We start from the raw sequence: 24,862 nt of genomic DNA on the forward strand, positions 1-24,862 counted from the left end.
TCCCCATTTGGGAGCCCCAAATGGGGTTCTAACATCTCAACTGCAAGGGGGAAGCCGATAGCCAGCTGAAACAGGGCTGGGTGCAGAGCCCATCTCTGGCCACAGAGGAACAGCAAAAAAAGCTGAGGGTAATGCTCTTATTAGCGCAAGTGAAGACCTGGAAATAAACAGAAGTATTTAGAGAGCACTTTTGACAGAGCATTAAGGCTCTGCCTGAGCAGGTAGAGAGAGTGATGGTGACGTTTGGACAATTATGGTTCAATGTGACCCCATCCGTACCTGCAGGATCACACTGGGCCTTGTTGAAGTTGGTAAACTTGGTCAAAAGCCCAGGTGGAGAAATTCCAGTTAAGGTTTTGGTAATTGACAGCTGGCCCTTAGCCCTTGCTCTCAGCGCACGAGAAAGCGCCTCTCTCCACTGCTCCGCCAGGGGGCAGGAGAGGTCACATTACACAGAATTAAGAGGAAAAAACCAAACTTCTCCCCCAAACTGGGTTCCACCTCAGGAAACCGAATCCTCCAGCTGTGGCGTCCCAGACGCCCGCCCCGACACGCCCCTCGCCAGCCGCCTCCCCCTGCGCCCCTGCCCTAGCCCTGTTCTGTCGGGTGCTCCTCCGACCGCCGTCCCGGCACCTCTCCCCGCGTCCCTTGCCCTGAAGATGAAGGTTTGGCTGCTGCTTGGTCTTCTGCTCGTGCACGAAGCGCTAGAGGATGGTGAGTGACCCTGGGCGGGGACCCCCAACCCATACCCTCCCTCGGCCCACTCTCCTCCAGCCAGCTCTGTCTAGAACTTCTGACCTTCCGAGGCTCAGCCTTGGCTCTGCCCCGGGACACCTGCCCCATTTTACCTGCCTCTCTCCACCTCCCCTGCGCTCCCCTGGGATAGTGGTAACTACCCCAGCCCTTCAGATCCCCACCAGGACCGCCCAGCGCTCTCGGAAGGCGCTGGGAGGGCGAACCAAGCATCCCCTGCCAGCGTCTGGTCCAGCCCCCAGTGTCAACGTGTCGTTCTGGGAGGTGGCGCGGGAGCACTGGCTCGCTCCCACCTCCGCGCACGCGTTCACCCAGGGTCTCGGCTTCCGAGGGCGCGGGCCACCTCAGCAAGGCATTTGCTGATTCTTCGGCAAACTTTGAAGTGTCCTCCTCCTCCCAGCCGAAGTCCTGGATTTGTTTCCTACACCACTACGGGCTTGAATCCTGCAAGATCTACCTATGGCTTAGACCGGATATTCGTGTGCGTCTATCTGGGCCCACCCTGTTGCTTAGATTCACAACCACAGGGTCAGTGTGTGTGTGTGTGTGTGTGTGTGTGTGTGTGTGTGGTGGTGTTCTTCTTATATCTATATATATATATGACTTTAGCATTTGTTTGGCTGGTTCCATTATTTATTCAAATAGTGTTATTTATCTATACAGCACATTTGGCACCTGAGTCCATCCTGGTATCCTGGCACCTCCTTTGGAATTCCTCAGCTACAAGCCCCGATTTTTGCTTAGTTTTGCTTGAAAGCAGCTTTTGCTGTTATGCAATCTCACTCTGGCGCTATCTCAACCTGGCTCACGTCTTAACCACTACTCCGTCCTGACCAGTTCCTTTATTGCCTGTGAAACTAGAAGCATTTCCCGCCCCCCCACCCCCCCCGCCCTCCAAAATTCTAGTTTGCAAAGTCCAACATGGTTGTGGGGCTGGCAGCTGAGGAGAGGACCCTCCGGCCTAGAGACTCGCGGGATACAGAGTCTGCAAGTGCTTCTGCTCCAGGAGCGACCCGCCCGCTTTGCCCAGGGAGGAGCCGGCATGGGTTCATGTTCTAAAATGCACTATTAAAATGCCCCTGGCAGGTCCTTCTATGTGGTTGCTGAAGTGACAGAGATGCAGAATCTGGTGTTGTTTTTGGAATAGGGCAGTAGAGAGCCAGACAAAATAACTTCAAACAGCCCGCTCAGTGGTTGTACAGTTCACCCAAGATGCCCGCCTCCGGGGCCCAGGAGGCAGCCCCCCACCCCCCGCCCGCCACTCCCTCCCTGACCGCTCCCAGCCAGTATGTGTGCAGACCAGGAGAATGATTGCAAGCATCTGCCTGAATCAATTAGCATCTGTTTAAGTCAAATGTGATTCAATAAACATTTATGAGACAGGGAGAGTTGAGCACAAACTGAATATTTCATAGAAAATAATGGACACGTTTCAGGTGTCATAGTAGTGTAGCTTTGTTTTTCAAAGGATATACTGGTTGTCAATAAAATATTAAATACATAATTAGAAAAGTAAATCTGCTTCACTAAATTATGTAACCGTTTTCCTGAACCTATTAAGAATGTTTTTTTCTTTTCCCCTGTTTTGAGTTATCATGGGGCTGGCTGGGCCAGGAACAGGCCAGTGAGAGAGGCGCATACAGAAACCCTTCCAGGGACAGTCTCTCATGGATGGGTTGGGGTCTGCTGCATCCTGGGCGGACACGAGGCCCGTGATACAGCTTACCTCCTTGCCTTTTGCTTTTCCTATCACTTCTAGGAAAGATCTTCTTTTTTTTTAAGGTTTTTTTTTTTTAATCTTTATTTTTGAGAGAGACAGAGACAGCATGAGCAGGGGAGGGGCAGAGAGAGAGGGAGATACAGAATCCGACTGTGTGTCTTCATATGGTGCTATTTTTTATTTATTTTTAAGTTTATTTCTTTATTTTGAGAGAGGCAGAGAGAGCAAGTCGGGGAGGGGGCAGAGAGAAGGGAGAGAGAGAGAATTCCAAGCAGGCTCCACACTGTCAGCTTGGAGCCCGATGCAAGTCTCAAATTCATAAACTGTGAGATCACAACCTGAGCGGAAACCAAGAGTTGGACGCCTAACCGACTGAGCCACCGGGGCGCCCCATATGGTGCTATTTTTATATAAAGTCTAAAATCGTGAACGCTTAGCCAGCTTTTCATTGTTTACATAAATATTTTTTTATCCAAGGTCAAGAGCAAATCCATAAAAATGGATTTGTCACTGTTTTGTTGAATTTACCCCAGACCTTTGGTCAATGCTAGTGTGATCTTTGGTCTAACGTGGGTTTATTTTGTGTCCTGTGGAAAGGTTCTCTGTCTGGGAGGCCTGCAGAGATTTGTTATGATGTGAGGGCAACGTAGCCATATGTCTAAGGAGGTCAGGAGGGAGACACTGCTGGTGATTCTTCAACCAGGACTCTGTACCATTTTTATGCCTCAATGTATTCCTGGGAAAAGGAGTGTAAATATTAGTTCACAAATCCATATAATGAAAAAAGAATTGTAAACATTCTCATCACCTATGAGATTACATAATGTTTCTAAGCATGCAGGGTGTTGGCTCATCTGTTGGGCCTACAAAATAATCTCTGATCCTTAGAGCCAAAAAAGAGAGAAGTTTGATGGCAATGGGGAGGTGGGGCAGTGTGCCAGCCCAGTGGCGAGTCCTGAGGGTTGATGGCTTTCTCCAGACAAGGTTGTACGGCCCCTTCCTTTGTGGTGCCCATAATCTAATGGAAGGACCGAAAGTGGGTAAACAAGAAAAGATAAAATTTCAGGAAGTGATAAGCGGCACAAAGAATCAATAATCAGGACGTATTAGTCTCCTAGGGCTGCTGTGACAAAATACCACAAGCCAGGTGGTGTGGCTTAGGTCAACAGAAGTTTCTCCTGCCCAGTTCTGTCCTCAGGAAACTTCTGTCTCTGCGACTCTGGTCTCCCTGCCTCTTCCTGGCTTTTGCTGGTGGCTGTCTATCCCTGGTGCCCCCAGGCTTGCACCTGCGTCACCCCAGTTGCTGCCTCTGTGGTCACCTGGTCTCCCGTGTGTCTTTGACTTCACATGGCATTTTCCTGTGTGTGTCTCTTCTTATAAGGACACCAGCATATTGGATCAGAGCCCACCCTAATCACCTCATCTCAACTTGGTTACCACTGCCAAGATCCTATTTCCAAATAAGGTCACGCTCATTGGTACAAGGGGTTACGACTTCAGTGTGCCTTTTTCCGGGGCACATTTAACACGCAGCATGGGGTGAGAGGATGCAAGGACCATGGAGGGGAGTCAGAGCATGGTTTGGACAGTAGAGTCAGAGGCCTTTCTGGAGAGAGGAAGTCCATGCTGCAGGTGTCCAAAAGAAGAGCTGCAAGGGCCAAGGGCACGGGGCAGAGTGGCTTCCAGGTGTCCCAGTGGTCAGTATGGCCAAAGGACCATTAGGGAGGAGACAGGAAATGGCAAAAGCTAATAGGCACAGGAAGACTTACGGCTTTATCTAAGATGGAGGTCATTGGAGGGTCTTGACTAGAGTAGTGCCCATGATCCAACTTATGTTTTCAAAGGTCGGAGGGCTAGGGTGGAAGCTGGGAGCCTACCTAGGGAGCAGTTTTAGTAGTCTACGTGCAAAGTGGCTTGGTCCAGCATGGCCGCAGTGGATGTAGGTGCTTCTCCCTACTGGGCTCGAGTTCTATTAAGCTGAGAGGATTTGCTGCTGGGTTTGATGTGGCCTAGGAGAAAAAGACAACAACCGTGTGTGACTGAGGTTTTTATCCTGAGCAACTGGGTGAATAGAGTTGTCATATACTGGTAAAGGGACACCAGGGAAGGAGCCAGACTGAAGAGGCATCCAGAGGTCAGTTTGAACACGTTCAATTTGAGATGCCTCCTAGCTTTCCAAGTGGCGGTGCTGAGTCAGCGACAGACTATTCAGATCTGGAGTGTAGAGGCAAAGTCAGGATGGGACAAGGCAGCTCTCAGCATATAAATGCCGCTAGGACCCAGGAGGCTGTGTGAGGCCACTTAGAAATTGAATGTCATAAACGATTGAGATGAACTGCAAGGATTAAGCCCTTGGGACCCAGGTCAGGCAGGAAAAGAAGATGAGGAAGGGCCACCAAACAGACTGAGAAGTTGTCAGTGCCGTACAAAAAAACAAAGAAAACAAAACCAATTCAGCGCCCTGTTTTAGGAGCCAGGCAAACTGAGTGCTTCAAGAAGAGAGTGATCATTTTGCAATACATACCAATATCGAGTCATTATGTTGTACACCTGAAACTAACATTACATGTCAATTGTATTTCAAAGCAAAATTAAAAGAGAGCAATCAACCCTGTTGTAATGGATACTCTAATATTTCAAAGTAAGGTCTTTTTGGTATTATTATTGAAGTATAATTAACAGACAGTATTCCATTAATTTCATGTGTACAACATAGTGATTCAACATTTATATCCATTATGAAATGCCCACCGCCATAACTGTAGTTACCCTCTGTCACCTTACAAAGTCATTACATATTATTGACTATATTCTCTATGCTGTACTTTAAATACCTGTGACTTACTTATTTTACTACTGGAAGTTTGTACCACATATTCCCTTCACCTATTTTACCTGTTTTCCCCCACTCTGGTAACCTGTAGGCTGTTTCCCTGTATCTATGAATCTGCTTCTCTTTTGTTTATTTGTTTTCTAGATTCCATATATAAGTGAAATCACACAGTATTTGTCTAACTCTGACTTATTTCACTTAGAATAATACCCTCTAGGTCCATCCATGTTGTCACAGTGGCATAATTTCATTTTTTTGTGGCTGAGTACCATTCTACTGATACATGACACATCTTTATCCACTCATCTACCAAAGGACATTTAGGTTGTTTTCATAGCTTGGCTATTATAAATAATGCTGCAATGAATGTAGAAGTGTATGTATATTTTATAATTAGAGTTTTAATTTTCTTCAGATAAATACCCAGAAGTGGAGTTGCTGTATTATGTGATATTTCTGTTTCTTTAAAACAATTTTGTGCTTTTAATTCCCTTGCCTTTGGAGATGTGCCAAGTAAGAAATTGCTGCGACTGAGGTCAAAGGGGTTTTTTCCTGATTTCTCCTCTAGCGTTTTGATGGTTTCATGTCTCACATTCAGGTGCTTTAACCATTTTGAATTTATTTTTGTGAATGTTGTAAGAAAGTGGTCTAGTTTCATTATTCTGCATGTTGCTGTCCAGTCTCCCAGCACCATTTGTTAAAGAGACTGTCTTTTTTCCATTGGATATTCTTTCTTGCTTTGTCAAAGATTAGTTGGCCATACTTTTGTGGGCTCAATTGTGGAGTCTCTGTTCTATTCCATTGGTCTCTGTGTTTGTGTTTGTGCCAATACCATGCTGTCTTGATGATTACAGCTTTGTAGTAGAGGCTAAAGTCTGGGATTGTGATGCCTCCTGCTTTGGTCTTCTTCTTCAATATTATTTTGGCTATTCAGGGTCTTTTGTGGTTCCATACAAATTTTAGGATTGCTTGTTCTAGCTTTGAGAAGAATGCTGGTGCAATTTTGATTGGGATTGCATTGAATGTGTAGATTGCTTTGGTTAGTATTGACATTTTAACAATATTTATTCTTCCAATCCATGAGCACGGAATGTTTTTCCATTTCTATGTATCTTCTTCAATTTCCTTCATAAGCTTTCTATTGGGACCTCATGAAGATAAAAACTTCTGCAATGCAAAGGAAACAATCAGCAAAACTGAAAGGCAACCAACAGAATGGGAAAAGATATTTGCAAATGACATATCGGACAAAGGGCTAGTATCCAAAATCTATAAAGAACTCACCAAACTCCACACCCGAAAAACAATCCAGTGAAGAAATAGGCAGAAAACATGAATAGACACTTCTCTAAAGAAGACATCCAGATGGCCAACAGGCACATGAAAAGATGCTCAACGTCACTCCTCATCAGGGAAATATAAATGAAAACCACACTCAGATATCACCTTGCACCAGTCAGAGTGGCTAAAATGAAGAAATCAGGAGACTATAGATGCTGGAGAGGATGTGGAGAAACGAGAACCTTCTTGCACTGTTGGTGGGAATGAAAACTGGTGCAGCCATTCTGGAAAACAGTGTGGAGGTTCCTCAAAAAATTAAAAATAGATCTACCCTATGACCCAGCAATAGCACTGCTAGGAATTTACCCAAGGGATACAGGAGTGCTGATACATAGGGGCACTTGTACCCCAATGTTTATAGCAGCACTCTCAACAATAGCCAAATTATGGAAAGAACCTAAATGTCCATCAACTGATGAATGGATAAAGAAATTGTGGTTTATATGCATAATGTAATACTATTTGGCAATGAGAAAGAATGAAATATGGCCTTTTGTAGCAACGTGGATGGAACTGGAGAGTGTTAGGCTAAGTGAAATAAGCCATACAGAGAAAGACAGATACCATATGTTTTCACTCTTATGTGGATCCTGAGAAACTTAACAGAAGACCATGGGGGAGGGGAAAAAAAAGTTAGAGAGGGAGGGAGGTAAACTATAAGAGACTCTTAAAAAACAGAATAAACTGAGGGTTGATGGGGGGGTGGGAGGGAGGGGAAAGTGGGTGATGGGCATTGAGGAAGGCAGCTGTTGGGATGAGCACTGGGTGTTGTATGGAAACCAATTTGACAATAAATTTCATATTAAAAATAATAAAAAATAAAAAATAAAACAGTTTTTTAAATTTATTTATTTTGAGAGAGAGAGAGAGAGAGAGCATGGGAGGGGCAGAGAGAAGGGGAGAGAGAATCTCAATCAGGCTCCATGGTGTCAGCAGAGAGCCTGATGTGGGGCTTGAACTCATGAAATGTGAGATCATGACCTGAGCTGAGACCAAGAGCCAACAGGTTAACTGACTGAGCCACCCAGGTGCCCTCTATTTTTAATATTTTAAGGAAACTTCATACTGTTTTCAATAGTGGCTGCACAAATTTACATTTCCATCAGTAATCCACTGTCCTAGACTCTGGGTCTGAAGTTCTATCTTGTCCATCAAGAGAGCAGGACACAGGACTGAAAATGCAAGAGAGGCTAATGTCTGGGAGGAGACGAGAGTAAGGGTCCTTGCTCCTTTTTTATTAGGATCGAAGGCTTACAAGTATGATGGGCATGCACAGAGAGACAATGAACCAGTGAACATTAACTCATGGAGTGGAGAAAAGAGGGTTTTGGAGATATGTGGTGTTAGGGGTTTGGGTCAATACAAAACAGAATCGTAGAGCTGGGAGGAAGGTTGTTTACATCACACATGAGGAGCCACTTCTGTTTACCTAAACTGGACTAGGGGGACAAGAAAGACAGCGCATGCTGTCTTAGGGTCAGCAAGGTACCTTTCTTTTGCTAATTAGCTCCACTCTGGGCAACTTTGCCCTGCTGTGGTCTATAGCCATGTTTACCTATTTTGGTCCATCCTTCCTGTGAAATCAGCTTTCTACTATTGTACTAAATTGGAGGGCATTTCCACCCTGAATACCTAATCTTGTTTGCCTCATCTTGGATGTTTTCATTCTGAGATTCCCTATTCCTACACCTTTTTCCTGTACTGGAGGCCTTTGCCCTGTTTACCTAATCTTATTTACCTAATGTTGTTTACCCAAACTTGGGTGTGTACATCCTATGACTTTCTAATTTTTTATGCCTTGTTAACCCATCAGTGCAAACTCAAGCTTATTCCCCACAATCCATGAGGGTTCCTTTTTCTCCACATCCTCTCCAATACCTGTTCTTTCTTGTGTTGTTGATTTTAGCTATTCTGACAGGTGTGAGGTGTTATCTCATTGTGGTTTTGACTGGCATTAACCTGATGTTTAGTGATATTGAACACCTTCTCATGTGTCTTTTGGTGATCTGTATGTCATCTTTGGAAAAATGTCTCTTCAGGTCCTCTGCCCATTTTAAAATCAGACTTCTTGGGGTGCCTGGGTGGCGCAGTCGGTTAAGCATCCGACTTCAGCCAGGTCACGATCTCGCGGTCTGTGAGTTCCAGCCCCGCGTCAGGCTCTGGGCTGATGGCTCAGAGCCTGGAGCCTGTTTCTGATTCTGTGTCTCCCTCTCTCTCTGCCCCTCCCCCGTTCATGCTCTGTTTCTCTCTGTCCCCCCAAAAAATAAATAAACGTTGAAAAAAAAATTAAAAAAATAAAATAAAATCAGACTTCTTTTTGGTGTTGAGTTGTATGACTTCTTTATATATTTTGGATATTAATCCCTTATCAGATATATCATTTGCAAATATCTTCTCTTATTCAGCAGGTTGACTTTTCCTTTGGTTGATGGTTTCCTTTGCTGTGCAAACCTTTTTGGTTTGATATGCTCAGTTGTTTATTTTTTCTTTTGTTGGCTTTGCCTTATAGAGACAGATGCAAAAAAATATTGCTGAGACTGATGTTTAAGAATTTACTGCCTATGTTTTCTTTTATGAGTTTTATGGTTGCAAGCCTCACATTTAGGCCTTTCATCCATTTTGATTTTATGTAGTGATTTATATATTGATTTGATTTTTGTATATGGTGTGAGACAGTGGTCCAGTTTTATACTTTTCATGTAGCTCTCTGGTTTTCCCAGCAGCATTTATTGGAGAGATAGTCTTCTCCCCATTGTGTATTCTTAGTCCCTTTGTCATAGATTAATTGACCATATAAGGGTGGGTTTATTGCTGGATTCTCTATTCTGTTCCAATGATCTGTGTGTCTGTTTTTGTACCACACTATTTTGATTACTGTAGCTTTGTAGTACAAGTTGAAATCTGGGAGCATGATATCTAATGCTTTGTTTTTCTTTCTCAAGATTTCTTTGGCTATCTAGGGTTTTTTTGTGGTTCCATACAAATTTTAAGATTGTTTGTTCTAGTTCTGTGAAAAATGCCACTTATATTTTGATAGGGATAGATTGAATCTGTAAATCCCTTTGGATATTATGTACATTTTAATATTAATTTTTGTAATCATGAACAGGGTATATCTTTCCATATTTTGGTGTCGTTTTCATTTTCTTTCATCAATGTCTTATAGTTTTTAGAGCAAGTCTTTCATCTTCCTGGTTAAATTTAGTCCTAGGTATTTTATTCTTGTTGAAGCAATGATACATGAGACTGTTGTCTGAATTACTTTCAGTTAGTTTATTATTAGTGTTATAGACACACAACAGATTTCTGTATATTAACATTGTATCCTGCAACATTACTCACTTCATTTATCAATTCTAGTAGTTTTTTGATGGAGTGTTTAGGATTTTCTATATATATAATATCATGTCATCTATAAGGACGATTTTACTTCTTCCTCACGAATTTGGATAACTTTTATTCATTTTTCATATCTGATTGCTGTGGCTAGAGCTCCCTGTAATGGTTTGAATAAAAATGGTGAGAATAGTACCCCAGTTGTGTTCCTGCTCTTAGAAGAAAAGCTTGCAGCTTTTCACCACTGAGTATGATGTTAGCCATGGGTTTTTCATATATGGGATTTATTATGTTGAGGTATGTTTCTTCTATACCTATTTTATTGAGAGTTTTTGTCATGAACAGATGTTGAATTTTGTCAAATGTTTATCTGCATCCATTGAAATGATCATATGGTTTTTTATCCTTCATTTTGTTAATGTGGTGCATCATGTTGATTGATTTGCAGATATTGACACATCCTTGATTCCCTGGAATAAATCCTACTGGATCATTGTGTATAATCCTTTTAATGTATTGTTGAATGTGGTTTGCTATTATTTTGTTGAGGATTTTTACAACCATGTTCATGAGGGATATTAACCTTTAATTTTCTTTATTCATACATCTTTGTCTGGTTTTGGTATCAGGGTAATAGTTACCTCATAGAATGAACTTGGAAGCATTCCTTCTTAAATATTTTGGAATAGTTTATGAAAGTTAGGTATTACTTCTTTAAATTTTTGGTAGAATTTACCAGTAAAGCCATCTGGTTCTGGACTTTGTTTGTTGGGATTTTTTGATTACTGATTCAATTTAATTACCAGTAATTAGTCTGTTCAGATTTTCTATTTCTTCCGGATTCAATTTTAGAAGGTTTTATGTTTCTAGAAATGTATCCGTTTCTTCTAGGTAGTACAATTTGTCATTTCTCATAGTAGTCTCTTACGACTGTATATGTGTGGTGTCAGTTGTAACTTCTCTTTCATTCTCATTTTCTTTATTTGAACCTCTTTTTTTTTTTTTTTTATTTGTCTGGCTGAAGGTTTATTCAATTTTCTTTCTCTTTTCAAAGAACCAGCTTTTAGTTTCATTGATCTTTTGTATTTTTTTTAAAGTATCGATTTCATTTATTTCTACTGTGGTCTTTATGATTTCCTCCCTTCTGCTAACTTTGGGCCTTCCCCCCTCTAACCCCCTGCCCCCCACAACTCCTTTAGGTATAAGGTTAGGTTTGAAGCTTCTCTTGTTTCTTGAGTTAGATCTACATCTCTATAAACTTCCTCTTAGTACTGTTTTTGTTGCATCCCATAGATTTTGGAACGTTATGCTTTGATTTTCATTTGTCTCCAGGTATTTTTGATTTCTTTGATTTCTTTATCAACTAATCAGTTGTTTAGTAGCATTTTGTTTCGCCTCCATGTGGTTGTGTTTTTTCTAGCTTTTTTTTCCATCATAATTGATTTCTAGTGTCATACTGTTGTGGTCAGAAACAATGTTTGGTATGATTTCAGTCTTCCTAAATTCACTGAGACTTGTTTTGTGGTCTAACGTGTGATCTGTCCTGGTGAATGTTCCATGCGCCCTCGTAAAGAACGTGTATTCTGTTGTTTGGGGATGGAATGTTCTGAATATATCTGTGAAGCCTGTCTGTCTAATGTATTGCTTACAGTCACTGTTTCCTTTCGGTTTTCTGTGTGGATGGTCTATCCATTGATAACAAGTGGGCATGTTAGTCCCCTACTCTCACTGTATTACTGCAAAATTCTCCCTCGAGGTCTGTTAAAATTTGCTTTTGTATTTAGTGCCTCCATGTTGGGTGCATGGATCTTTACAATTTCTATATCCTCCAGCTGGATTGATGCTTTTATCATTATAGAATATGCTTCTTTGTCTCTTTTTACAGTTTTTGTTTTAAAGTCTCTTTTGTCTGATAGAAGTTTTGCTACCCCAGATTTTTTTCCTTTTCTTTTCTTTTCTTTTTTTTCTTTCTTTTTCTTTCCTTTTTTAAAAATTTCCATTAGCATGGATAATCATTTTCCATCCCTTACTTTCAGTCTGTTTGTGTCTTTAGCTCTGAACTGAATCTCTTACAGTCAGCATAGAGATGGGTCTTGTTTATTTTTTGTGTATTCACTTACCCTATGTGTTTTAATTGGAGCATTTATCAACATTAAAGTGATTATTGACAGATACGTGCTTATTGCCATTTTGTTCATTGTGTTCTGGTCACTTTTATGGCTTTCTCTGTTCCTGGAGTGCCTGAGTGGCTCAGTTGGTTCGGCGTCTGACTCTTGGTTTCGGCTCAGGTCATGATCTCCCGGTTCTTAAGTCCCATGCTGGGCTCTGTGCTGAGAGAACAGAGCCTGATTGGGATTCTCTCTCTCTCTCTCTCTCTCTCTCTCTCTCTCTCTCTGCCCCTCCCCCACTTGCTCACACGCTCTCTCTCTCTCAAGATAAATAAACATTATAGTTCTCTCTGTTCCTGTCTTGCTTTGCCCTTTTCCCTTATGATGACTTTCTTTAGTTCTATGTTCAGAAATCTGTTTTTTTTTTTTTAGTATAATTATTACATGTTTTCAGTTTCTGGTTACCATGAGGTGTGTATATATATATATATATATATATATATATATATATATATATATACATGTATATATACACATATATACCACCCTATGTATATAGCAATTGATTTTTAAGTTAATGGTTGCTTACGTCTGAGCACATGCTAAAAGCACTGCACTACATTTTTATCTTCCCCGTGTTTTATGTACGTGATGTCATATTACATTATTTTTTTGTGTGCATCCTTTAAGTAATTATTGTAAATATGGTTGATTTTACTACTTCTGTCTTTTGAGAGAGAGAGTGGGGGGGGGGAGGGGCAGAGAGGGAGGGAGGGAGAGAGTCTTAAGCAGGTTTCACACTCAGCGTGGGGCCCAACATGGGGCTCAGTCTCACAACCGTGAGCTCACGACTGAAACCGAAATCAAGTGTTACACACTTAACCAAATGAGCTACCCAGGCGCCCCACTACTTTTGTCTTTAACCTTCTCACTGGCTTCATAAGCAGTGGATCCATCCCTTTCACTGTATGTTTGCTTTTTCCCAGTGAGATTTTTTCTTTCATAATTTTCTTCCAGTTATGGCCTTTTCATCTTAAGGAGGTCCCTTTAACATTTCCTGTAAGGTCAGTTTAGAGGTGATGAACTCTTTGAACTCTTGTTTGCCTGGGAAAGTCTTTATCTCTTTTTCAACTTTGAGTGATAATCTTGCAGGTTAGAGTATAGATTGTTGTTTTTTTTCCTGCAGTACTTGGAATATATTATAACCGCGCCCCCCGCTGTAGCCTGTGAAGTTTCTGTTCAAAAACAAGTAGATAGTCTTTTGGTGTTCCCTTGTACACAACTAGTTGCTTTTTCTCTTGCTTCTTTTAAGATTCTCTCTTTATCTTCAATTTTTGACTTTCAGTTTTAATGTGTTTTTGTGTAGACATCTTTGGGTTCGTCTTGGTCAGGGTTCTCTGTGCTTCTTGGACTTGGATGTCTGTTTCCTTCCCCACGTTAGGAATGTTTTCAGTTATTATTTTTCAAATAAATGCTCTGTCCTTTTCTCTCTTTGCCTTTTGACACCTCTATAATGTAAATGTTAGTACGCTTAATGTTGTCCTAGAGGTTCCTTAAGCTACTCTCATTTTTAAAAAATCTTTTGTCTGTGTGTGTGTGTGTGTGTGTGCACGTGTGCGTGCGTGCATGTGTGTGTGTGATTTCCAGTACCCTGTCTTCCAGATTGCTGATCCATTTTTTCTGCATTTTCTAATCTGCCATTGATCCCCTTTAGTGTATTTTTTATTCAGTTATTGTATTCTTCATCTCTGATTGGTTCTTTTTAATATTTTCTTTCTCTTTGTTGAAGAGCCCACTGTGTTCAGCTATTCTTTTCCCAAGTCCAGTGAGCACCTTAAGACCATGACTTTGACCTCTTTATCAGATAGATTGCTTATATTCCCATTTTGTTTAGTTCCATCTAAGGTTTTGCCCTGTTCTTTTGTTTGGAACATATTCCTCTGTCTCCTCATGCTCTGACTCTCTGTGTTTGTTTCTGTGTTTTAGGTAGGTTAACTACATCTCCCAGTCTTGAAGAACTGGTGTCATGTAAATGGTGTCCTATAGGGCCCAGAAGTGCAATCCTTCTTGGTCACCAGAAGCAGACATTCCAGGATCACCCCACATGGGCTACATGGGCCTTCCTGCTGTGGCTGGACCACAACTGCTGTGGCTGGACCATAACTGCCGTGGCATACTTTTGGTTGAGGCTGGTCATGTGGGAGCCACTTTGGAGAGGCCACTTACCTGGTACAGTTGGGCAGGAGCTGACAAAGTAAGAGCCTCATCCTGGAATAGAAGTATTTGTTCTTAGAAATTGCTCTTTTAAGAAAATGCTACTTTAAGAAATGGTAGGAGGGTATTTTGGAGTGGGGTTCTCAAAAAGAGAAGGGGTAGAGTAAGGAAAGAAAAGGCTCTTAGCTTTCTATTTTCATCTCCCAAGTATCATTGGTTTCCCACCTCAGCTTTGTCCTTGGGGAGGTGTATGTATCCTTGTGGGGTGTTTCATGAAGAATCATAACATTAGAGTAGGACATTTTCATCAGTTTATATAACTTGCTGGGGAACCCCTGAGCTACTCAGCAAAGTTCTAGTGTGCTTATTTTCATGGTACCTTCAAGTGAGACCTTTCCCCTTACCTGTCCATGAGGAGAAAAAGGTAAACAGCTACAGATCTTTATGTTAATGACTGTGTTCATATCAAGTCTTCATCTGAGCAGCTGTCAGTGATTCTGCTACTGATTTTTTTTTTTTTTTATTTTGTAACTCCTCCAACATAATTCTATTCTATAGAATTAGAGAGGTTAATAGTCAGGTCACCTTTATTAAACGTTTGATTACAACCCTCAGTTGGTGATGCAGAATTATAGTCCTTTGTCCTGCTTACTTCTTGCTTTGTAACATTTACTCATTTATTTTGGAGACAGGCTTTTGACCAGTGTCTCCTCGCTTTGGGATTCTAATGTATGCCTTGGAAAAGCATAACCAGCCATTCCAGGAAGCTTGTACCCTTCTCCTTGGCATCACATTCTGTTTGATTTGGAACTTCTTGCCAAAGCCTGGGGCATATCACACAAAGAAACCACTTGGACAATGGTGCTATGCATGAGATTTGTGAGGGGGGAAAAGGGAAGAAGAAAAGAAACTGTTACAATATGCTAATCTTTAAGTGAATCAAAAGACAATAGCATGAACTGAGAAGAGTCTAGACCTTTTATCCAAGGGTCTGTTTTTTCATTAGCTTCTTAGTGACCTGGGATGAGCTACTTGGCATCTATGATCTCAGTTTTTTTCACCTGTAAATTAGGAAGAAGAATAATTGCTTTGCTTCCATCACAAGTTTATCATGGAGATCACCACGAGATGTTATCACAAGACAATCAAAACAGCAAGTAGCTAGCACTTACTATGGGTCAGACACTACTCTCAGCATTTTATTTATTTATTTATTTATTTATTTATTTATTTATTTATATTTAAAAAAATTTTTTTTAACGTTTATTTATTTTTTTTTATTTTTTTTTCCAACGTTTATTTATTTTTGGGACAGAGAGAGACAGAGCATGAACGGGGGAGGGGCAGAGAGAGAGGGAGACACAGAATCGGAAACAGGCTCCAGACTCTGAGTCATCAGCCCAGAGCCTGACGCGGGGCTCGAACTCCCGGACCGCGAGATCGTGACCTGGCTGAAGTCGGACACTTAGCCGACTGCGCCACCCAGGCGCCCCATAACGTTTATTTATTTTTGAGACAGAGAGAGACAGAGCATGAACAGGGGAGGGGCAGAGAGAGAGGGAGACACAGAATCTGAAACAGGCTCCAGGCTCTAGGCAGTCAGCACAGAGCCCGACGTGGGGCTCGAACTCACGGACTGTGAGATCATGACCTGAGCCGAAGTCAGACGCTTAACTGACCGAACCACCCAGACGCCCCTACTCTCAGCATTTTAAATGTATTAACTCGTTTAATCTCCATAGCAGTCGATGAGATAATCATTATCACCATATAATTCTCAATTTGCGGATGAGCAGAGATAGGGAGAGAATAGGTAACTTCCCAATGTCCCACTGCTAGTAAGTGGCAGCTAGGATCTGAAGTCAATAATGATATTTAATAGTTTGTGTATTTTACCACTTATTTCTCTATAAAAATACTACTATGCGATAGTCTCAAACATGAAATGGTAATGGGCTCTCACTTACCTATCATATAAATTTTGAAGACCTTTTTTAGACATGGTTAGACAGAAAAGTCATATTCTTTAAGAAGTTAGACGTAGAATTTGGGAATGATTCAATCCCAGATCTGTCTGGGTGTCTGTGTGGCTGTAAGTGGCTCCTGTAACTTAGTGTCATTGCTATCAAACTATGGACCAGTTCCATGGTCAAGCAGTTACAGTTAGATCAATTGGTGGGTCTGTTCAGTAAACCAGTCAAAGTACTCCGCAGGGATAATGCCACCTATTTGGATGCATACTATCCATAAGTAGGTAATCTAATGTTCCTGAGTAGCAGAGTCCCATAGGATCTGAGAGCTTAGAAGTCATGTGAGTAACACTGTTATCTAAATTCCATAAAACTTGCAGACAGTTGTGGTCATTTCTGATAGCTTGAATTCCTGTTACATGATAAAGAAAACACATCCCATAAGACTTCAACCCAAAAGTCCATGAGTCCCATAGACACAGTGTGATGAAAATGCCGCAGGGCATGGATGATGGACATCATAATGGTAAACTTTAATTTTCTACCTTAAGTAAAGTGCTGTAACTTTTACTCTATCCCAAAACTGAGGCTTATGTTCACAACCGATGTTGCTGGATTAGCATACTCGTGTTGATCTGACATGTTCTCGTTGGTTACGGTGCCTCTCCTTCTGGAAGGTTGGGGAAATATGTGCATTTATGCCACTGCCCATCCCCCTCTGTCATTAGAACTTTAGAGGGTAAATAAACCAAACATGCAGGACCAGGGGAAGTCTTGGCAAACAGCAGGTTCAACAGCAGGTGATGGGGACTCATCTTGGGGACTGATGCTCAAGAACACAACTCTTCTCCCTAGAAGGAGGGAGGAAGTTCAGCAGGACCCATGACACAGGCCTCGGGAAAGAAAGAGGGCTCTCAACTGGACCCGAAGTCATGGAAAAGAGCAGGGCCCAGGGAGCAAGGCATATAAGCCCGAAGAAGGCAGCAGTTGATGTTGATTGATACTGAGTTCAGAGTGGGATTGGTTCCAGGGTCTGGACTCAGCTGAACTAAAAGTGGAGTCTGAATGGCTCCTGTTTCAAAGGGCACAGGGTAACATGCAAAGGAAACCAAGTTTATCATTACACAGTGTCCAAATCAGGTGAATTTTTAGTACATAAGAGTATGGCTCCGTGAAATGCTCACAGATTGCACGCATGCATGTAACTAGCCCAGATCGAGAGAGGATGTTTCTGGAAATGCCCCTCATGTCCCCTCCTGGTCACCCCACCCCTCCGAGGTAAATTACTGCCTAGATTCTAACCTCAGAGATTCAAACCTAAAGTTTCTAAAAATGGGGTTTCTGATATTTATACATCAGAGGAGATCTGCCTTTTTGCCATCTTCTGGGGGCCTTAGACCCAGCAACTGTAAGCATGTACTTCCTTAAGACAAGGGTCTGCCGGGGCCACCTCAGTTGGTTAAGTGGCCGACTTCGGCTCAGGTCATGATCTTGCTGTTCGTGAGTTCGAGTCCCACATCGGGCTCTGTGCTGACAGCTCCAGGCCTGGAGCCTGCTTTGGATTCTGTGTCTCCCTCTCTCTTTGCCCCTCCCCCACTCCTGCTCGCTCACACACACTCTCTCTCTCAAAATTAAATAAACATTAAAAAAATTTTTTTTTTTTTTTAAGACAGGGTCTGCCAAAGCAGAAGCGGCATCCCTTAGGGGCATGGCTTCACCAGGACCATGTGGCTCACCCTGTTTTGTCACCTGCCTGGCCTCTGGTATAAGTGCTTACAACACTTATCTTTTGCCATCCCTTGATCCCACTTGCAGTGACTTGGTACTTTTGACCACCTGAGGTCTTTTTTTTTTTTTAACATTTGTTCATTTTTGAGAGACAGAGACAGAGCGTGAGTGGGGGAGGGGCAGAGAGAGGGAGACACAGAATCCGAAGCAGGCTCCAGGCTCTGAGCCATCAGCCCAGAGCCCGACGCGGGGCTCGAACTCACTGATGGCAGGATCATGACCTGAGCTGAAGTGGGATGCTTAACCGACTGAGCCATCCAGGCGCCCTTGACCACCCCAAGTCTTAAGTACGTATGCCAGGGTAATATTAGATAAATAAATGCATCCATCAAGAAAGGGAAGATTTTTCTCCTGATTAATCACTTTTCCCCATTTTATACAAATGCCCTGCAACTTCCTCACTCGGCCGAGATTTTTGGAGTCATTTATTCAAAATATGTGCAGGATATTTATGTCCACACAGTGAAACACGCCCTTGGAATGAGTCAGAAGACGTGAATTCTACTCACATTCTGCCACTAACCAGCTGTGTACAACTTACTTAACGTTTAAGGGTCTTCTTAAATTTTTAAATCTATAACAAAGGAATTTTACCTAAATGACTTCTCAGGACCCAGGACATTTTGCAATTTTGTGGGCATATAGTGAGGTTGCCTTTGAGCTCATGCAGATAGACAAACTGAAACGGCACAGTCTTCTCGTCCTTGCTGGGTGCACACAGGTGCACGGCTGGGCAGGCATGTGGGACATGGGGGGTTTCTGGGGCCCGGAGGCATCTCAAGGGCAGGCGAGGGGGAGCAGTCTTCCAAGGGTGCAGGCAGGAAGGGGTGAATTTTCTGTAGAGAAAGGAAAAACAGGACTAAAATGGACTCACAGTAGGTCAGCTTTTTATTATCACCTTTGGCCTGCAATTATCAACAATGCTGGTGATAAAATAATCCTCCCTCCCCGAAATATTTGTTGACTGAGTTCTAAACCAATGCTACAGTTACCCTTGAGCTCTTAAGAGCTCCTATGGAAGCTTTAAATGAGCACAGGTGTAGTGCTTATTTCTTCCTCAACTTTGCACGCTGTGTGGACACCGTCTACCCTGATACACACAGACTGCACTATGCACGCTCAGTTGAGAGAAAGTTCGTAGTGGCTTGAAATCTGAGTGTGCTTCCACTCAGTGTGTCTGTACTCCCTGAAGGGTACATATTTCTGCATTTGAACAGCAAATTCAGGGGCCCCTGGGTGGCTCAGTTAAGCATCTGACTCTTGATTAAGGCTCAGATCATGATCTCACAGTTTGCCAGTTTGAGCCCCATATCAGGCTCTGCACTGACAGTGTGGAGCCTGCTTGGGATTCTCTCTCTCTTCCTCTCTCTCTGCCCCTCCCCTGCTCTCACACTCTCGCTCTCTCAAAATAAATAAACTTAAAAAAAAAAATAAACAGTAAATTCAGAATGAACAAAGGTCACCCTGAGACCCCAAGGACCGGAAACAGCCCTTAAATCAAGTGACTCTGATGCTGCAATTCTCTGTGGCCCCTTAGAGACTGTGACACAGCGTGAACTACAGGCAATGGTCTTTTTGTTTGGTAAGTGCAAATTTTAGTTCACAAGTGCAATATTTCACCGAATTTGAACAAAATCTTTTATTTATTTTTTTTTACTCTTTATTTATTTTTGAGAGAGAGAGCGTGAGTGGGGTGGGGGCAGAAAGAGAGGGAGACACAGAATCCAAAGCAGGCTCCAGGCTCTGAACTTGTCAGCACACAGCCGACGTGGGGCTCAAACTTGCCAACCGTGAGATCATGACCTGAGCCGAAACTGGACGCCTAACTGACTGAGCCACCGAGGCGCGCCTTGAATAAAATCTCTGAAGCTAACATACGTTCCCTTTCAGTTACTCATTGTTTTGCAACTAAAGAGTGAACTGAGATAATGGCCATTCCTGAAAATTATTTTGATGAAGGAGAATGGTGCCCCAAAGTTACCCATTGTAGGTGTTGAATCCTTCGGGTTTGAGTGCGTTGTTCTTTCCTCACGTTTGTACTAGTCACTGGCCAACAGCCTCCGAAGAACAAGCGTCCAAAGGAGCCGGGAGAGAACAGAATCAAGCCCACCAACAAGAAGGTGAAACCCAGAATTCCTAAAATAAAGGACAGGGACGCAGCTGACGGCACACCAAAGACGCAGTCGATAATGATCCAGATGCTGGATAAAGGCCGCTTCCAGAAACCTGCAGCCACCCTGAGTCTGACAGCAGGGCAAACCCTCGAGCTTCGGTGTAAAGGGAACAAAATTGGATGGAGTTATCCTCCCTATCTCGACACCTTTAAGGACTCCCGTCTCAGGTGAGCATTTATTTATTTATTGTTTTACTTGCGTTGGGTCAAGGGTCCTTCCTTTGTTAAGCGCGGCATTGTTTCTGACATACACGGTTTCACCCTAATAGCTTATAAAAAAATGAAAGCTCAATAAGCAAACGCTGTAGATTTTATTTCTTTGTCCAGTTTTTAAAAATTATTGCAAATCCAAGGCCCCAAGGTGACTCAGTCAGCTAAGCAGGGAACTCTTAATTTCTGCTCAGGTCTTGATCTCACGGTTCATGAGATCAGGCCCCACGTCAGGCCCTGCGCTGGCAACTTGGAACCTGCTTGGGATTCTCTCTCCTCTCTGCTCCTCCCTGCCCCCCCTTCTTTCTCTCTCTTTTTCAAAATATATAAAAATCGAAAAAAATCTTTAAAAAAGTACTGCAGATCCTATCCACGTGAGTTAAAACAGTGAAATTTCATAGGAAGCCACGTGACCAGTGATTGAAACTGTGATGCGTAGAGATATTTAAGAATTCATATAGTAAAAATAACGAGCCCGGTCACTGCTTTCTGTCATTTTTATGTAATCATAGTGAAAACTGAAATGCCCTAATTGCAGATGCCTGTGCGCAACTTGAGGCGATGCCAACCTAAACTGGTTTTGAACTTTTCAACTGCTTCTGGTTTGTTTTTACTTTCCTGAGCATATGAGTTTTATATCCAGGGCTTCTTCAGTTGGTGAGAGGCCAAAGATTTCTCATGTTTGAATGAGAACCTTCAGGAGCCTGGGTTTCTTGTCCAGACAAGTGGTTAAGATGATGCTTAGGAAAAGTGTTAAAGAGCAAAAACACGATGCACAATTCAGTGAGTCCTGGGAGGAGCCTGGGGCCTCCGGGGCTGGGGATCCGGTGCATATTTGGGAGGGGGGTCCCCCCAAACCCCTGCATCTCCATTTCTTCATGTGCAAAATAAAGGGGATGGGATTGCATGATTTCTAAGATTCTTTCCAGCCTTTTCTTCATACGATTTAGGAAAGGGAAAGGCAGGATATCGCTTGTTTGGGATGACTCAAATGGAGAAATGAGCATCTCAGGCATCAGAAACCCCTCGTGTTCCTGACAGGCTCATTTTCAGCACAAACTCGCCCCCACACATCTTCCCCTCCCTCTAGGACATCCCTACCTGCTCACCCCCGCTCAGACACTAGCCTGGGGATTGTCCTGGCCTCCCCCCAGCCCCCGCTCCTCCCAAACCCCCACATCCTCTCAGTCTGACCCAGCCCCAGCCAGTGTTGCCCCTCACCTCCGGTCTTGAACCACAAGAACCACACCCAGATGTCCTCCCGGGCTCCTTCTCACTGGATTGAGGTCTTAAAAATGCGACCTGATCACGTCACTCCCCTGCTTACCGGGTGGGTCTCCACTGGGGTCAAGTCTAACATCTCCCCCTGAGGGATGAGAACCTCTTTGAACTTGGAATCTCTAGATTAGTATTGCTGCTTTCACTGGCCTGGGCTCCCTCGGGGGCCCCCTCTGCACCTGGCTGACCTCAGCCTTGCTGTCACTTTGTCTGGGAAGTCTGTGTCCTGCCTCCAGGGGTACACTTCCCCATGGCCGAGGGTACATCCTCTTTTGAGCAGTGTTCATACTTAGGACTCCTTTTTTTTGTTGTCTTTTAATTTTCTCTAATTAAAAAAAATTTTTTTAATGTTTATTTTTGAGAGAGAGAAAGAGAGAGCTCGAGCGGTGTGGGGGGTGGGGGGCTGGGGGGAGACAGGCAGAGAGGGAGGGAGACACAGGATCTGAAGCAGAACAGGCTCTGAACTATCAGCACAGAGCCCAACATGGGACTCAGTCCCACCAACGGGGAGATCATGACCTGAGCCAAAGTCCACGCACACAACTGAACCACCTAGGCACTCCATGAATCCCTTTTTTTTTTTTATCTCTACTTTTCATGGGGCTTAACTGAGTCCTTGGCATTTTGATTTAGCTGTTGAATGACTAGCCAATCTTCTCCCCCTTCTTACACACGTACACCTTGCAGAATAAATAAATTAAAATACATATAATTACTATTTCCCCAGCTGTCTAACCTCTTGTATTAAGACTTTTCTACATTTTATTCTGAAGATACTCTTCTGGGTTCATGGGATGTAATAGTGTACAGTTTTTCTTGAGGGCTATTAGGTTGGATGAAGAGCTGGGGGTGAAACAATTCAGATGGTTTTTCCTGTTTTCATGTCCACACTTAAATTGTGTGTGTGCATCCCCTGCTTGGAACACATCTGGACAGATTTGCAACCATATACCTTTTAAATGACTTAATTTTCCAAGGGAAAATTAAACAAAAATGTAATACATGTTGTTTACCACCAGAATTTAGCTATTTTAAATTATTCTGAACAGTTAATCTTGGACTTACACTAAGTGTTTTAAACCTAGATGATTTGGCCCCTGAAGATTTAGTATTTTCTAGAAGTATTTTCAAAGTTGTATTAGCCACGATATGTTTGAAAATATCCTGAGGACTTCAAGTAAAGTGAACATGAATCTGAATTGAAGAGAAACATCAAAAAGCTGAAAAAGCCAATTTTGACTTCTTAACATTAAAGTGTATTCATTCAAAGCACAGTCAGGGCTTTATAAGAAAGTAAAGACAAATGTAGGCCCCCAAGGACTTTATTAAAAAAATGTGAAAAATGTGGAAAACATCTAGTCATGACTCTATATCAAACAACAACAACAAAATCATGATTTATTTGACACCAGAGATTCAACAAATTGACTCTTGACGTCTTTCCCGGGACGTGGTACCTTTGGATAGAGGGGAAGTATTCATCCTGTGTTTTCTTTTCCTGTGGAATGAGTTCTTTCCAGTATTCTGACAACTTTGGGTTTGGAAGCTCCCCAGATGTGCCTCCAACAAAGCCTGGTCATTTTAAGGAATTTTGGTAGCTTTCTGGAAAAAAGTCCACAATGCTACCACATTTCTCCAAATTTAATCTCCTGACCAGAAGAGGGAATGGGTTATAGAACAGAGAAGTCAGGCTGAGGCACAGCTAGATTGGAATCTTGCCTTTACTAATAACCAGAAAAGTGATCTTTTTTTTTAAGTTTATTTATTTTGAGAGAGAGAGAGAGAGAGAGAGAGAGAATCCCAAGAAGGCTCTGTGCTGTCAGCACAGAGCCCAACTGGGACTTGATCTCACGAACTATGAGATCAAGATTCAGAAGTTCAACTGACTGAGCCACCCAGGCGCCCTGAACCAGCAAAGTGATCTTTGTTCAGTAATTTGCCTAGAACCCACTTTCCTCACCTGGATTATGGAGATTATATTATCTATTGTAAGCGCAACCTGGCCCCTAGTAAATGTTCAATGAATTGCAACTAATCATTACTAAGCAGTGTATATTTCTCAAGCACAATAATCAAGTGATCTTTTCGCAAAGTTAATTGCGACCAAGACTCAGATAAATCAGGGAACTATGCACAGCTAACATGACTTTTAATACAGAAGATCCACAAAAGACTGCACACATCTTTCCTTTTTCACTTAATCAATCTTTGTAATCTGGGGCCTGTGTCCATCTTCCCCCATGAAAATCTAAGCCCCTTGCTGGCAAATACCACGTTTGTTTGGTTCATCGTCAGATTCCTAGCACCTTGAACAGTGCCTGGCACACAACAAAACTCAGGAAACAGTCGATGGTTTCCCCAGGGGATTAGTGATCATATCGGAAGCCAGTTCTTCATCATGCATTTGTTCATTCAACATTCAAAGATAAATACACTTAGTGCCGACGTGTGCACTGTATATATGGGGTGGAGGGTAACGACAAAATATGGATGAATTTTATATCGAGGGTCCCGTGCCACCTTGGACCCATCCCCACTATTTCAGCCTTTTGTTACTTCATCTCATGGAGCCATTACGTCAGCTGACACCCCCTCCCCAGCAACGTCCCCTCTTTATCCATCTTGTCTCCTTCTGTGCTCATTAGACTCCAGAGTTTGTTGTTTCTACCAAACTTTTTAAAATTTTTTCACATTTTATTTATTTTTGAGAGAGAGAGAGAGACAGAGCACAAGAGGGGGAGAGGCAGAGAGAGAGGGAGACACAGAATCTGAAGCAGGCACCAGGCCCTGAGCTGTCAGCACAGAGCCCAGCGCGGGGCTCAAACTCACAAACTGTGAGATCATGACCCGAGCCGAGGTCAGACGCTCAACCAACGGAGCCCCCCAGGGACCCCTCCACCAAACTTTTGAATCCATCCTAAGTAAGTTATGTTGCCCTCTGTTTTTCCTTCATTCCTTCTTGGAAATTTCCAACCCCAAATGAACCTGTTCTCCCACTTCTTCTTGCCCACACTTGGGCACTGAGCGCTGTTGGAGGAACCCATGCAGCGGCCGGATGGGTGCAATTAGATTGTGGTCACATCACTTGTGTCTGGCAAAGCTGGAGAGATTTCTCAGAGAGCTCACTTTTACTCTCTT

General features: G+C 42.8%; 1 protein-coding gene across 1 annotated transcript in view; it reads left to right on the forward strand.

Annotated features, from left to right (window-relative positions):
- The first annotated feature begins 233 nt into the window (after nucleotides 1-233).
- PDGFRL (platelet derived growth factor receptor like) overlaps nucleotides 234-24,862 on the forward strand; it is a 70,262-nt gene continuing 45,633 nt past the window's right edge. The window contains exons 1-3 of the mRNA XM_047092335.1: nucleotides 234-714; nucleotides 887-1,105; nucleotides 20,107-20,404. Of these exons, the coding sequence (XP_046948291.1) occupies nucleotides 234-714; nucleotides 887-1,105; nucleotides 20,107-20,404 (998 nt within the window). The remainder of the gene's footprint in view (nucleotides 715-886; nucleotides 1,106-20,106; nucleotides 20,405-24,862) is intronic.

The sequence above is a fragment of the Lynx rufus genome, unplaced genomic scaffold, assembly GCF_022079265.1.
Source record: "Lynx rufus isolate CCGP_SWC_20201006 ecotype Redwood Valley unplaced genomic scaffold, mLynRuf1.p SCAF_3, whole genome shotgun sequence".
NCBI lineage: Eukaryota > Metazoa > Chordata > Mammalia > Carnivora > Felidae > Lynx > Lynx rufus.